Below are 16,198 nucleotides of genomic sequence, written 5' to 3'. Positions count from 1 at the left end.
AAGGAGAAAGGTATTTTCTTCTTCTTGGGTTGCTGCTACCCATCAACTATTAATTTGCAATATAATATTTGGTATGTGTTTTATACCACTTGTGTGGTTGTAAAATATTTGAGAGCTGGGATAGTGTCTTTTTTTTTCTCTTGGTACTCCCACAGACACAGATCACTAAGTTTGGCAAATATTAAATGATAAGGGCATAGAGTTAGAGTTGGAAATAAGCTTGGAGGCCACAAAGTGACACTTCTTCAGGTTACAGTAAGTGCTCAAAAAATCTGACAATTGGAATTGAATAAAAATTATAGAACAAAGATGAAGATCAAGTAAAATGGAACACAGGTTTTGTTTGCTCTACTCTAAAGATAAAGTATACCATAATTTATAAATGTACGCATATACCTATTCTGAACATTGGATAGCCTTACCTTCTGTGAATTATTCTTTCATTCTTCCTTTATTTTTTTAACTGATTTTGCTAAGAAATCTGTTGCTTCTTTTGGAAATAAAGTTATGTCCAATGTTTTTAACAAAGGAACAAGGAATGGAAAAAGTGCTGAGGAAAAGAAAAAACAAAAAAAAATCCTTATGAAACTGTAGAATTTTATGAAAGATGCTATCCCCTCTATTTGGAATGTATATGGAGAAATGGCAACATAGGTACAAATTGTAACCTGGCTTACTCATTTCTTTTTTGTACCTTTGATTGTCTGTGAACTGGTGGGGGTCAACAAAAAGCCCCAAAATGGAAGGGAATTGCTCTCCAAAATCAGGTGTTCTGTGTCTATCCTTGGTCTTCTAGATTAATTACAAAGCTTGCTATGACTGACCAATCAGCAAATAATTCCCTTGAGTGTTTTGGTCAGCTGATTTCTGAAAGCCCGCCCTCACTAACATAGAGCAATTAAAGAACTGAATCTCCAGAATTCCTGAGATTGTGTTGTAATTTCTCTATGCATCGGTTTAATCCTCTGTTCAATAAAGGGGTTAGACTTGGTGGCTTCTAAATTTATGTCCATCTCTAAGCCTATTTTAATCCAACTTACTGAGTTATCTTCAGGAATCCTTGGACCAGTTCAGACCACTCAATTCTTAATTATCCATTTGCGTAAAGAAGAACTAACTTACCTATTGCAAGTCTGAGTGGGTCCAGAATACTAAATCCATTTATTAATTTCCTGATTTCTCTGATAAAAGGATCATTCTTGTTATTCAAGGAATCAACATGGACAGTAAATGAAGTGCTGGTGATCACATCCATGCTGTAGGCCCCCAAAATGCTGAGGAAAGAAAGCAAAAAATGACTCAAAACAGGCATCACATCTTTCATCACCAAGTAATAACATGAAGTGAGCCTCTAAACCCATAGTGTGAAACTCTATAGGAACTAAGTTCACTAAACCATTCCAAAAATATCTGTGAAATTAGAAAACCACATATTAATATTACCTATGTTCCATTGTATTTTTTATTTTATTTCCTATTTCCCAATTACATTTTAATGTGGTCTGGCCAGGTTTATCATCTGGTCTCTATGTTCAAGCCAACAGGCCATATGGGCCAGAGGTGAAAATAATCAGTAGCATCTACTAGGTGAGATTTTTCAGAAGAATGTTGGATTCTTTTCATTAAGTACCAATAAGTCCAAAGAATCTTATAAATGAAAGAGTGAATGAATAAATGAATGATAGCTTGGACATTCATGGGACAAAATGAATAGTATTGCTGATTGGGATTATCACTTCCTTTTCCTAAACTGTTAGAGAAGATTTAGTTTCCCTCATTTTACCAGGGATACATTTTCCTCTCCACAGTGTGAATACTCCCTATTTCCAATTAATAAGGTATCATTTACTAAATGCTTACTATGTGCCAGGCACTATTCTAGGCACTGGCGAAATGAGAAAAATGCAAAAACACATACTCTGGCCTCAAGAAGTTTATATTAAAATAGAGATTGTATGCATACATAAATACGTACTTACATAAATCAATGCCTAGAAGGTAAATACAGAAGTAGTGGAAGGTGGCCACATTGGAGAATGTACTAACAATTATACATTTGACCACATGTTCTTCTGTCTTCTTGAGATTAGCTACACCATCAATCCCACTCTTATCATGATGTTTTTCCTATGTTTCAAATTTTTATTTATTTAATTTTTAATTTATGAAATAAAGCAAGCATTTCCACAACATGATACTAGAATAAAGATACTTGCACATGAAAGTACAAATCTAGCATGTACAACTTGCTACACCTTTTAAAAATACAGTAAAGTTATCATGTAAATTTATTTTTCCTTTGTTTTTCTTCCTCTCCCCACCCTAGAGATGGCTACCATTGGACACGAACATGTAGGTATAGATGTGTGTGTGTTTCTGTGTGTCAAAACAGGCATTTCTATAACATGGTAAAAACAAAAGAAATAAGCGCACATGAATGTGCAAATCTATTCTGTACAGCTTGCTATTCCTTTTAAATATCTAATTAAGTTATCATATAAATTTATTGTTTCCTGTGTTTTCCATCCCCCCCTAAACTAGAGATGGCTACCATTATTCACAATTATGTGTGTGTGTGTGTGTGCATGCGTGTGTGTGTATGTGTGTGTGTGTGTGTGTGAGTGCATGTAAAATCATTCTCTACAGACTTCTATTTATCAATTCTTTCTCTGGATACAGGTAGCATCTTCCTTCATATGTTCTTTATAGTTCATTTGGATATTGACAATAGTCAAAATTATTTAGTCACTCAAACTTGTTCTTCAAACAATATTGCTTTTACTGCGCACAGCATTCTTTTCGTTCTGCTCATTTTCTTATTCATTATTTTGTGCAAGTTTATTCATGTTTTCTAAGATCATCTAGTTCAGCATTTCTTAGAGAAAAATAGTATTCTATAACAATCACATACCACAACTGGTTCAGCCATTCTCCAATTGGTGGGCATCTCCACAATTTCCAGTTCTTTGTACCACAAAAAGAGCTCCTATTAACAATTTAGATCATATAGATTCTTTTCCTTTTCCCCCTAATCATCTTTGGAAATAGACCTAGTAACGTTATTGCTAGGTCAAAAGGAATAGGTAGTTTAATGATTCTTTGGGCATAATTCCAGTTTTTCTCTCCCAAATGTTTAGATCAGTTCACAATTCCACCAACCATGAAATAGTTTCCCAATTTTTACACATCCCCTCCAACATGTGTCACTATCCTCTTCAATTATTTTTGTCAATCTGATAGTTGTAAAATGATTTCTCAAAGTTGTTTTAATTTGCATTTTTGTAATAAATAATAATTTGGAAACTTAATGGACCCTTAGAATGTAGGCATGAAGTCATATTATACAGAATTAAAGAGGTGATGGTCCTGATGCACCCTGCCCTGATAAGACCATATTTATAGTATTGTGTCCACAGTTCTGGGTGTCATATTTGGAGAAGGCCATTGATAAGCTGGAGGTAAATGATGTACAACGACTAGTATGGTGAGGTGATGCAAAAGAAAAGGTTTGTTGAAGGAACTGAAGATACTAATAATTTAAATAAAAGACAATTTAAGGAAAATATTAAAAATAATGATTTAGAGCATTTTACATGACTATAAATTGTTTTGATGTCTTCATCAGAAAACTACCTGTTCATAAACTACCTTTAACTTATTAATTGAGGAATGACTCATATTTTATAGATCTGACAAAGTTCTTTATATGTTTGAGATAAGACCTTTCTCTGAGAAAATGTCTATAAATTTTTCCCAATTTTCTCTTTCCTTCTTATCTTAGCTGTATTTGTACAAAATCTATTTAATATAATGTAATCAAAATTATCCTTTTTAAGCCTCACTCAGCTCTTCATTTCTTGTTTATTCATAAATTGCTTACTTATCCATAAGTATGAAAAGTAATATGTTCTAAGTTCTTCAAATGTTCTTGTAATATCTCTCTTTATATTTAGGTCATGTATTCATTTCGGTCTTATCTTGGCAAATGGTGTAAAATATTGGTCTATGCCCAGTTTCTATGTCATACTGCTTTTCAATTTTCCCTATAATTTTTACCAAATGAATTCTTATCCCAAAATCTTGAGTCATTACATTTGTCAAATACAATGTTACTTTATTTGTGGCTGTAAACTGTAGGTCAACTCTGTTCCACTGACCTACTTTCTATTTCAGAACCAGTAAGAGATAGTTTTGATAATTACTACCTTCTAATATAGTTTAAGGTCTGCTAAATCTCTTTCCTTTACATTTTTCATTACTTCCTTTGATATTCTTGAGTTTTTGTGCTTCCAAAAGAATTTTGTTATTATTTTTTTCTGATTAATAAAGTACTTTTAGAAGTTTAAATGAGATGGCATTGAATATATAAATCGGGTAAAATTGTCATTTTAATCTTATTGGCCCTGCAACCCATGAACAGTTCATGTTTCTCCAATTACTTAAATCTTACTTCATTTGTATAAAAAGTTTTTTTTAATAAGTTTGTTTGCACAGTTCCTGGGTTGGACTTGGCAGGTATACTCCCAGGTATACTGGTTAGAGTTATTTTGAGTGGGGTAACTTTTTCACATTGTTTCTTAATAAATTAAGTACAATAAATTATTCTTGACCGACTAAACCACAATTAGTAGGCATTCCATGAATGGGCATTTAGCAAAGTAGGTTGAGAAAGAACAGTAAAACAGACAGGAGGAGGACCAAAATGTAGCAGAATCACAAAACTCAGAGAGTAGAGAGAATTCAGAAAGAGAAGGTGGTCAACAGTGTCGGATGCTACAATGGAGTCAACAAGGATTAAAATCCACAAGTCATTGATTTGAAAATTAAGAGAGCTATAAAAGAGCTGGAGTTAACATCGAAAAGAAACAAGAAGCACAGAGAGCTCCCTCCACTCCAAAACTAGTCTAGAAATTGGACCAAACTGACTAATGATTGGGAAATCCAAGAAGGAGGAAAAAACAATGAGTCATTTGTCCAGACCAGTTTGGTGGAAGGAGACAAATAAAGGTCTTTATATACTGACCAGAAATTTGTACAATGCAACATTCTAGCAACTAGAGACTTTGCCCAAGGAAAATAAAAGGTTCTAAACAAATACAGGGACACTGGGAACTCAGGTAGCATACAGGGACTGATGCCAACTGGCAGGTTATCAACTCCTACACCTTTTTAGGTCACAAATGACATGTGGATTATGAAAGGGACCAGGACCAAGATGTGAGGATGAATCACAGATCCTATCAAACAAAGGGGAAGTTCAGAAGCAAGAAATGGCAATGTGCCTCAGATCCCAAGAAAAGAGTTTGTTCTCAGCTCTAGCTTTTAGATAAATTTGAAACACACTGAGGAATAATAGTGAAAGGAATCTCAGAATGGGAGGAAAGACTACAGTTCCTCCAGTCTGAACCAGGAGGGTTTTCCCACTGGATGATAGTGCCTCAGTCCAGCAGCAGTCTATTGCTACTCATACCCAAATATAGGTCAGGAACCTGCAAACCTCAGACCTCACTTGACCAAGGGGAAAGAGGAAGGAACTGGTCAGACTTTGCCCTGGATAAGACTAATGAGAGCATCAAAAGTATGTAAGTCCTAGCATGAGATCTCCTTTGGAGCCTAGAACAACAAAACAACCAATAGCCCTAGAAAGCTACAACACAACAACCAACTTCCTCAAGAAGTGTGTAGAATCTAGACCTAACTTAAAATCTAATGTCAGGAAGTTGGAAAAATGAACAAACAAATAATTTCATAATAAAAAGTTATTATGGTGACAGAGAGAGTCAAAACACAAACCCAGAAGAAAAAAAAAGCTCCAAAAAAATCTACTAGCAAAGCCTCAAAGGAAAACACAACTTGGACACTAATTCAAATACAATTTCCAGAAGAGACAATGCAAGAGGTGAAGAAAAGAGTTTTAAATGTTTTCACAAATGTAAAAAAGATCAGTAGTAATTTTGGAGACATTTTGTAAAATACTTTTTTGAAGGCTTAGTTGAATGATAAATTTGGAAGCCAGACTACAGAGAGTTCAGAATATGAAAAGACAAAGAAAAAAGGAGCAAAAGTAGAGTGAACAATTGTCAATGGCTTAATCAAGATGTTTAGCCTAAGAGAGGAAGATCTCACCATGCTGTCCTTTAACTGCATTGTTAAATAAATAGTCAAGAGAAGAACTCTAAAAGTGGGTGCTTCAGTTTCTGAGGAAAGATGGCAGGAAATTAGGTAATCAGGGTGTCTGTTGCTCCATAGATTCCTACAGCTGTTGCCCCATACTTACTCTCTCAGAGTTACAGGTTTGTTTTTCTCTGCTTCTTTCTGCATGTTCTTCACTAACACATTTCCATGTTGGTTAATGATGGGAAACATCTAAATGCCAAATGACAATAGTTATATGTGGAAAACCCAATTCCAACACAAACCTGATTTCTCAAGCCTGAAGAAGAATAATGGTATTTTATAAACCTATTTCTCTCTTTTGAAATGCAAATAATCATACATCTATGGAAAGAACCAGTCTTCTAGGACAGGTAGTCAAAATATTTCATTTTAAAGAAGAGCAAACTGCAGTCAAAATGATTAAGTGACTTGCCAATGGTGACTCAGGTAATAGGCATCAGAGGTGAGATTGTCGATCAAGTTGTCTAACTCCAGAGACAGTGCTCCCCCCATTGTTTCACAAAAAGTAGGAAACAAAATATTCCCCTATAGAAAGTTCAAACTTGAGGGCCTATTAATTAGGCTTTAATTGGAGAAAATCATTGGAACTTATTTTTTTCACTCTCCCCTATACTCAGTTTTCTAGAATTTGACCAATATCCATTGCTTTACCTCCTTGAGTTTTCCACTTGTAAATGTGGGAGACAACACTATTCAAATCCTCTTCCAATGTTCATCTTTAGCAATTGAGATAGCAGTTTCCAAAATCCCTGCTGGACCAACATTCTAGGAGAAAAAGGTAAAAGATAAAGCCATTCAGGTAGTAATTGGTGGAACCAGAACTAGAGGTCTATTATACTTTCCAGCATAAAAACTAACTCTTTCTAAATATCTGTCATTTGTTACCTGACTCTTTATAGCCCATGGACTTTGGTGGCAAGAGTTTTCTTTTCTGAGTCCTTAAAAGTTGTGAGAATTATACCTCCAGGAACAGTTTCCAGGCTGCACCATGACAGAGATTGCTTCCCAGAATGGTGCCTGGTGCTAATGCAGTGCTAATCCCAGGTGTCCTGGGTGCCATGTCCTAGGCTGTCCCCCAGAATGCCTCATGTGAAGTGGTGGTGAAGATGGTGGTGGTGGTGGTGGCAATTTGACCTACCTGGCACACATTACCTCCTATCTCTTCCTCACGGCATCACTTGGTTCAGTTATTCTGGCTGGCCTATCAAATATCAGTTAATTATTTCATGGATGGTCAGCACTTTCTCCCCAGGATGTCCCCCAACAAGATCATGACTGGGAATGCCATTTCAGAAGTAGAAAAAAAGGCTTAAGGGTACTTCCCAGACTATGTCTCCTGCACCCATCTATCTATTGGAGCTGGTCAACACTTATTGCCTGTGGAGATGAGGTAAACAGGCCCATTTTCCAAATGACCTTTCCCTTTAATAGTGGCCCAGTGGGCTGCACTACAAGAAAGTATAGTTGTTGGGGAGCCAGCACCACTCCCAAGTTTTTGGGCCCAAGAGGCATTGATGGAGAATCAATTCACCCAACAAAAACTGTATTCTGTCTCCACCTCAACCTTCATTGCCCTTAGCTGGGGTATCTTGCCTGGCCTGTCTTCTGCAAGAATGTTAATAGTGAAACTAGTGTTTATAGATGATCTAAAAACTGTGTGATCCTTAACATGCTTAACATGCTTTCCCCATTGTTGTCAGCATCATTCTGCCACTATTACTTACCCAATGATTGGTGAAGACAGAATAGCACTCTTTTACCAACACTGATTTGATAGTCTCTGGGTCCATGATGGCCAGTACTGGTTGTCTGCCATCAAAAAACCTATACCCGCAAATGGAACAAATTGTATCACTCACCAAGTTACACTGTTGTTAATGGAGATTACAAGTAGAAACTATAAATGGATGACCATGAGCTTGCTGCTGCCTTAGGTTTGCTCTAATTAGAGATGTGGAAATGAACCAAGAATCTAAAATAAAATTCATCAGAGAATATTTATGAAATACTCGGCACCTGCTTAAATTAGAATCCTGCCTCAGACACTTCCTAATTCTGTGACCTCATGCAAGTCAGTAACCTCTTTCAAACTCAGTTTCCTCACTGCCAAATGAAGAAAAGAATAATATCAACCTTAGAGGGTTGTTGTGAGGATCAGTAAGAGAACATGTATAAAATACTTTGAAAACCTTAAAGAGTAGATTTTGTCATTGTTGTTGTTGTTCTTGTTCTTGTTAGGTATGCTGGGAAAAGGGAATAGTTTCATTGAGGAGGTGGCTTTTGAATTAAGCTTTAAAGAATGATCAGGCACTCAATAGAAAAAGGAAGTCAAGAGGGCATTTCAATGACAGCAAACAGCCTGAGCAGTCACAGTGGCATGAAAGTGGCAAGAATGTTTGAAAGTCAAAGAGTCATCTAGTTTGGCTAAAGAACAAAGTGTATAGAGGGAACTAATAGAAAATAAACCTAGGAAGATGAGGTGGTAGCATGCTTGGAAGAACCTTGAACATGAGGCAGTAGTTTTTGAATTATACTTAGGAGGCAATAGGGAGCCAGGGAAAACTTTTGTGCAAAAGTGGGAACATAAATTTATCCACAAGATTTATGCACAAAAAAGATTATTCTGGTAATAAAATGGACCAAGTGATCCAAGAAAATTCCAAAGGGCTTGTTCACATTGAAAAATGCCATCCACCCCCAGAGGGAGAACTGATGAAGCATATTGTTTTCAACTTTCTTTTTCTTGAGTTGTTTTTTGAACATGCTAATATGGATATATGTTTTGCATGACTTCACATATATCATTGATGTCATGTTACTTGCCTTCTCAATTGGTCAGGGAGGGACTAGATAAAAGGAGAACATTTAGAACTCAAAAAAATTTTAAATGGATGTTAAAAACGAATAAACAGTTTTTAAAAATAAATAATTTTTAATGAACCGAGTAGAAGGGAAAGTGTAGGCAGGATGAATTCTATCAGAAGGCCACAACAATACTTTATGTGAGTGGTAATGACATCTTGTTCTAGTGTTGGTAGTGGTGGCAGTAGGAATATAAAAGGGATTTGAGAGATGTTGCAGAGATGGAATTGAAAACTGCAGGAAACTGAAGGAATCTGAGATAAGAGGGAGGAAAAGGAGTTGAATAAAATCCTCAGAGTTATGAAAATAGAAAACCATGTGTATCAGAGGTTTCAAAATCATTGTTGATCTACAAGCAGCTTTAAAAGTCTTGATTACCACATTAAAATGAAATTGGAAATTGTTTAACAAAATAAAAATAAAATTCAATACTGTTGTTGTTCATCATTTCAGTCATGTGAAAATCTTCATGATCCATTTGGAGTTTTCTTGGCAAGTACACTGGAGTGGTTTGCCATTTCCTTCTCCAGCTCATTTTGCAAATGAGGAAACTGAGGCAAACAGGGTTAGGTGACTTGCTCAGGGTCACACAGGTAGTAAATATCTGAGGCCAAATTTTAACTCAAGACATCCTGATTCAAGCCTGATACTCTATCCATTGTGCCACTGAGGTTCCAAGCCAAGGTTATGTACCATGAATTTGAATTGAGTGAAACTGACATAATTTCTCTATGGTTGGGCTTTTGTCCTGTAATAGAAGTGGAGAAATCTGTTATTGGGATTCAAACTAGAGTGAGAGTTTGAAAATTGGAATTTCTGGAAGAAAAGAGTTTGAGATATACTAGAAGAGGATATAGAAAAGCATTAATATATCAAAAAAATAGGGTCACAGTCAAGCATTGAGGCAAATAGAACCCAAGGTTAGGAAGCAGAAAAGGAAAATGATCAAGGACCCCAATGTACAATAAAAGTGAGTACTAATAAATAAGTTTAATGAGAGTGAGTAAAAACAAGTTGGTGGTTGAATTGTGGAATTTTAATTGGGGCTTTGGGTATTGGTGAGATTACTAGTTCATACTGACATACTGACGAGGTAGGTAAAGAAACTCTTTGGAATTGTAGAGGTTGAGGAGTTGGATGGTCAGGCTAGCAACTGAAATATCCATCAGTGGCCAAGAGCAGATAAGATAGTGAACCTGGCAACAAGGTCATTAAACAAGTTGGGAAATTTACTTGAAAGTAAGCAGATAAAGGGGAAAGTATTTAGGGTGTAGTGGAAGAATGATCCAGAAAAAAACAATGATGTTTAAGGAATATACCTTCTCTCTCTTCTAACCATATGAGTAGAGGGTGGAAGGAGGAGGAGACAAAAAAGAAAGCATTTTAAGGGATAAGGTATTTTCAAGAGAGGGTCAGGATTCTATTAAACAAAGAATTAGAAATCAAGGTGATTGAAAAGTTTAGAGTTGTGTAGGAAAGTTGGCAGATGATAGGATGATTCTTTGAAGGACAGAAGCATTACGTAATGGAAAATTGGGTTAGAGTGGGCTTGGGAAATAATTTGAGTGATTAGAATAAGGAAAAGTACTGAGCACAAGACATTGTGAGTACTTGTACCTAAAGTGATGAAAAGGGATGACCACAATTATGAAGACAATATAAGAAGTGTGCTTACATGGCAGCTTACCCAGAACCAATCAATAAATTACCTTTTCTGAGAGTTTAAGGTAGAATTTAGAATCTTGGTATTCCAAAGCAATGAAGATGTAACATAATGAGGAAAGACCTGGTAGAAGATGATTGGCAGGCAATAAGTCTAATAGATTAATACTGTCAAATCAGCAAAGGACATTGGTAGCCATGCAGTTTTGCTGATATGAGGTGTCCCTATACATATATGTTTTATTCACATGTGCTGCCTACGTACCTTCAGACATGTGCTCTACTCATATGTGTACCAAGGTGTCATTGTGCAGGCATAATTCAAACAATGATCTCATCTCATTGAATTTTAGTGTGTTTGTGGGGAGTGAGCTCAAAGTTTGTAAAAGCCATGTTCTATTGCTGATTATTTTTCATTGCTATTTAGTTATATTCCCTGTTAATGGACCATTTGTCCTGTGGCTGACTAGTAAAAGTAAAACATTAGTGTTAGTGTTCAAGAGCTAAGATTTGAAAAGAATTCTGGCCATCTTTCCAAATCTCTAGAATCTGAAGTAGCTAATAAGAGGGTCCAGACTGACAGGGTATCAAGTGCTACACTAATGCTAACCAGTATATCATTGGTTACTCATGGAAATTAAAGTGAGTTTAGTTCATGTGGAATGTAATTTGCAGTTGCATATATAATCATACAATATTTCCAACATTTCTAAAAATTCTACTATTGTTTAACTCTTCATACTCACTAAGAATGATAGTTACTAAGTACGAATTATCACAAATTCATGGGTCAGAACTAATAAGATTCTAGACAGTAAATTTTAAAAAGTGAAAGAATAGTCCTTTGATGTAAAATCAATTCTCAAAGAAATATTCATTGCCCTCATTGCTCTATATGTTATAACTTCACTAATCATCTTTTTTCATTACTATTCTTTTTACATGTTGAATTGTTCAATAGAACAGAAGCTCCTTCAGGGCAGGAACTCTTTTTCAATTCCGTCTTTGTATCTGCATTGCTTAGCAGGCCTTTACATGATAGTCACTTTTAAAATATTTCCTTATTTCTTCAACATTCACCTTATCATAGCACTGAACTAAAACAAGGGAATGTTTACAAACTCCATGACCAAGGGTAATATCATACCAGGTGCATCTGGTAATTCTATTGGCCTGAATTAGAATTCTGTGGCATTAAACAGATGTACCTCTATCCTCACAAATGTAATTTTTTGAGTGGGAAACTATAGTTGACTGACCATTAAAATGCTTAGGTATAATGGAAAGATTACTTAGAATACCCACCCCCAGGTTTTCCCATATTTTTTAAAACAAGTTATGTCAAAATCTACAAAACCCTGCAAAAAGAATTTTAAAATCAGGTAGTGCATGAATTCTTAATAATGAATAATGGTGAAAACGTCTTATGTTAGGAAGTTAAATATAGCATAATAGTATTTTTTGCTATTGTTGTTATGCCCTTCACTTTGCCTGGAGGTTATTGCCCAGCTCAAATGTGATCACTTCCATAGATTCTTTCCTGATCTCTGAGGAGAAAGAGATTTCTTCAGGATCATTGGTCTCTTGATTTTAGCTCTAATGCCTTTTTCCTATGCTGTGAAAGACTATTTAAAGTAGGGATTGTAACCCAGTGCCTAGAACATTGTACATACTTAATAAAAACTTTTTAATTGATGGATTGATACAATCAATACATTTATGCTCTCACTATATTCTCACTTAAATTATAATTATCTCATTATATGTCATTTTTTTCTACTAGATAATAGATCCCTTGAAGTCATCTATGATGGCTTTTTTATCTTTACATTCCCCCTACTTCATGGGTTCTTAGTTAAGTGTCATAGAACTTTTCAGTGGCCTTTTTGAAAAGCCTATGGACCATTTCTCAAAATGATGCTTTAAAATACATAAAACACATACCATTACAAAAAAAAACATTTTTTTCTGAGAAAATAGTTATCCCAAAACTTAATTTTTTCATGTGAAGAATCTGTGATTTAATATCTAGCACAGTGTATCACTCAAAGTAAATGATAAATAAATGTTCATTTAAAAGATTATTGTTTTTTCCCCATTTAAGGATTTTTTCTAATTACATGTATTTACATGAATGTAAAGATAATTTTCAACATTCACTTTTATAAGGTTTTTATTTTCAAACTTTTCTCCCTCCCTCTGCACTCCTCACATCAAGAAAGCAAACAATTTGATAAAGGTTATACATGTACAATTATATTAGATATATTTCCACATTAGTCATGTTGTGGAAGAAGAATCAGAAAAAAGGGAAAAACTATAACAAAGAAAAAAGCAAAAGACAAAAAAAGGGAAAATAGTATACTTCAATGTGCATTCATACTCCATACTTCTTTGTCTGGATGTGGATAGCATTTCCCATCACAAGTCTTTTGGAATTGTTGGATTGTTATATTTCTGACACAAAATAAGCCTATCATATTTGATCATTGCACAGTGCTATTGCTACTATGTACAATATTCTCCAGGAACAATACTCACTTCACTCAGTGGCAATTCGTGTAAGTCTTTCCACGTTTTTTCTGAAATCCATCTGATTTTGTGTAAAAAGTGTTTTGTAATTGTATTCATATAGTTCCTGGGTTTGTTTTGGCAGGTAGACTTGCAAATATTTTATATTTTCTACATTTCTTTTAAACGGACTTTCTCTTTCTCTCTCTTGCTACTGGGATTTGTTGGTAATATATAGAAATGCTGATGATTTGTATGGGTTTATTTTATCTCCTGCAACTTTGCAAAAGTTGTTAATTATTTCAAGTAGTTTTTTAGTTGATTCTCTAGGATTCTCTAAGTATGCCATAATATCATTGGCAAAAAGTGATAGTTTTGTTTACTCATTGCCTATTCTAATTCCTTCAATTTCTTTTTCTTCTCTTATTGCTAAAGTTAACATTTCTTTTTTTTGTGTATTATTCCCACTTTATTAAATTATTTATTTTTAGTTTTCAACATTCACTTCCACAAGATTTTGAGTTCTAAATTTTCTCCTCACCTTGTCCCTCCCCCACCCCAAAATGGCATGCATTCTGAATACCCCTTCCCCTAATCTGCCTTCCTTTCTGTCTCCTCCTCTTCTCTTATCTCCTTCCCCTTTTATTTTCCTGTAGGGCAGGGTAAATTTCTATATCCCATTGCCTGTATATCTTATTTTCCAGTTGCAAGTGAAAATAATTTTTAACATTTGCTTTTAAAACTTTAGGTTCCAAATGTCCTCCCTTCCTCCTTCTCCACCCACCCTCATTGAGAAGACAAGCAACTTGATACAGGTTTTACAAGTGTAGTCATGCAAAACACTTCCATAGGAGTCATGTTGTGAAAAACTAAGTATATTTCCCTTCATCTTATCCCCCCCCCACATTTATTCTATTCTCTCTTTTGATCCTGTCCCTCCTTAGAAGTGTTTGCTTCTCATTACCCCTTCCTCCAATCTTCCCTCCCCTCTAATATCCCTCTGCTCTCTTATCCACTTCCACCCTATTTACCTGTAGGGTAAAATAGATTTCCATACCCAATTGAGTGGGTATGTCATGCTCTCCTTAAACCAAATCTGATGAGAATAAGATTCACCATTCCCTCTCACCTTCCCCCATTTCCCTTATATTGTAAGAGCCTTTTCTTTTCTGTTCTTTTTTTATGAGATAATTTACCCCATTCTACCTCTCTCTCTCTCCTTCTTTTGGTGTAATCCTCTCTCCTCCTTTAATTTTATTCTCCAGATATGACCCCTTCAACTTCAACTCACCCTGTGCCCTCTATCTATCTATCTATCTGTCTATCTGTCTGTCTGTCTGTCTTGGTATGTCTGTCTATCTATACATATATATAATTTTTCTCTCCAACAACCCTAATACTGACAAAGGTCTCATGAGTTATAAATATCATCTTTCCATGCAGGAATGTAAACAGTTTGACCTTAATAAGTCTCTTATGATTTCTCTTTCCTGTTTACCTCTTTATGTTCCACTTGAGTCTTGTATTTGAAAGTCAAATTTTCTATTCAGCTCTGGTCTTTTCACCAAGAATGCTTGAAAGTCCTCTATTTCACTGAATGACCATTTTTTCCCTGAAGGATTATACTCAGTTTTTCTGGGTAGGTGATTCTTGGTTGTAATCCTATCACCTTTGCCCTCTGGAATATTATATTCCATGCCCTCCGGTCCCTTATTGCAGAAGCTGCTAAATCTTGTGTTATCTTGATTGTGTTTCCACAACACTTGAACTGTTTTTTTTCTGGCTGCTTGTAATATTTTCTCCTTGACCTAGGAGCTCTGGAATTTGGCTACAATATTCCTTGGAGTTTTCATTTTAGAATCTTTTTCAGGAAGTGATCAGTGGATTCTTTCAGTAACTATTTTACCCTCAATAACCCTTTACCTTCTGGGATATCAGTACAGTTTTTCTTGATATATTATTGGAAGATGCAGTCCAGGTCCTAATTTTGACTATGGTTTTCAGGTAATCCAATGATTCTGAAAGTGTTCTCCTGGATCTATTTTTCAGGTCAGCTTTGTTTCCAATGAACTATTTTACATTCTCATATTTTTTTTCATTCTTTTCAATTTGTTTGATTGAGTCTTGATGTTTCACAGTGTCAATTTTAAAGAACTGTTTTCCTCAGTTAGCTTTTCTATTTTCTTTTCTATTTGGCCAATTGTACATTTTAATGAGTTGTTTTTTTTAGTGGATTTTTGTGTCTTCTTTTCATTTGGTCAATTCTACTTTTTTGAGCAGTTGTTTTCTTTATCCAAGCTGTTGACTCTTTTTTCATAATTATCTTGTATCATTCTCAATTCCTTTCCCATTTTTTCTTCAACTGCTCTTATATGATTTTTAAACTTTTTTTTTGAGCTCTTCTATGAGCTCTATTGGGGCTTGAGACCACTTCCTGTTTTGGGGGCATTTTCCTCATAGGTGTTTTGATATTTTTGTCCTCTTCTGGGTTTGTGTCTTGGTCATCCCTGTCACTATAATAGATTTCTATGATTAGATTCTTGTTTTGTTGTTTTTGCTCATCTTTTTAAGCCTTTTCCCTTTCTTTTAAATTTGACCTCTACTCCCAAGGAGGGTGTTCTGTCTCAGGCTTCCCTCGCTGTTTACTCGGTGGTGCACTGATGTTGCCCTGAGGCCCATGGGGGACCCTCATGTCTGATGCTGCACTGAGGAGGAGAAATGCTGAGTGGCTAGTGTTGCTGGAGACCATAAGGGTCTGGCAGCTTTCTTGGTGCAGAGTTGGGGTCCTAGTGGTGTTGTCTGGCATGTGCTGGTTGGTGAGGTGTTTCTTCATCTCCCTAAGGAAGCATTTGAGGTCAGTCCTCAGGAGGCTGCCTTTTTGCCCTCAACTGTTCTGAAGCATATGAAGGTCTGACCTCTGGAGGATGCCAGTTTTCCCAGGGCTTTGCTGAAGTAGGTAGTAATGGTTTAGTGCTGGGCTGCCTGA

The 16,198-nt window shown here is 35.6% G+C and overlaps 1 protein-coding gene across 1 annotated transcript in view; it reads right to left on the bottom strand.

Annotated features, from left to right (window-relative positions):
- LOC114052175 (cytochrome P450 3A4-like) overlaps positions 1-16,198 on the bottom strand; it is a 44,723-nt gene that overhangs the window by 20,311 nt on the left and 8,214 nt on the right. Inside the window, 6 exon segments of the mRNA XM_027874655.1 lie at positions 423-550; positions 1,123-1,274; positions 6,278-6,366; positions 6,829-6,942; positions 7,902-8,001; positions 12,007-12,059. Coding sequence (XP_027730456.1) covers positions 423-550; positions 1,123-1,274; positions 6,278-6,366; positions 6,829-6,942; positions 7,902-8,001; positions 12,007-12,059 — 636 coding nt within the window.

Source organism: Vombatus ursinus, unplaced genomic scaffold (assembly GCF_900497805.2).
Source record: "Vombatus ursinus unplaced genomic scaffold, bare-nosed wombat genome assembly UNPS02014807.1, whole genome shotgun sequence".
Lineage (NCBI taxonomy): Eukaryota > Metazoa > Chordata > Mammalia > Diprotodontia > Vombatidae > Vombatus > Vombatus ursinus.
The sequence above is the reverse complement of the archived record's forward strand: the minus strand, read 5'-3'. Positions and strand labels throughout refer to the sequence as shown.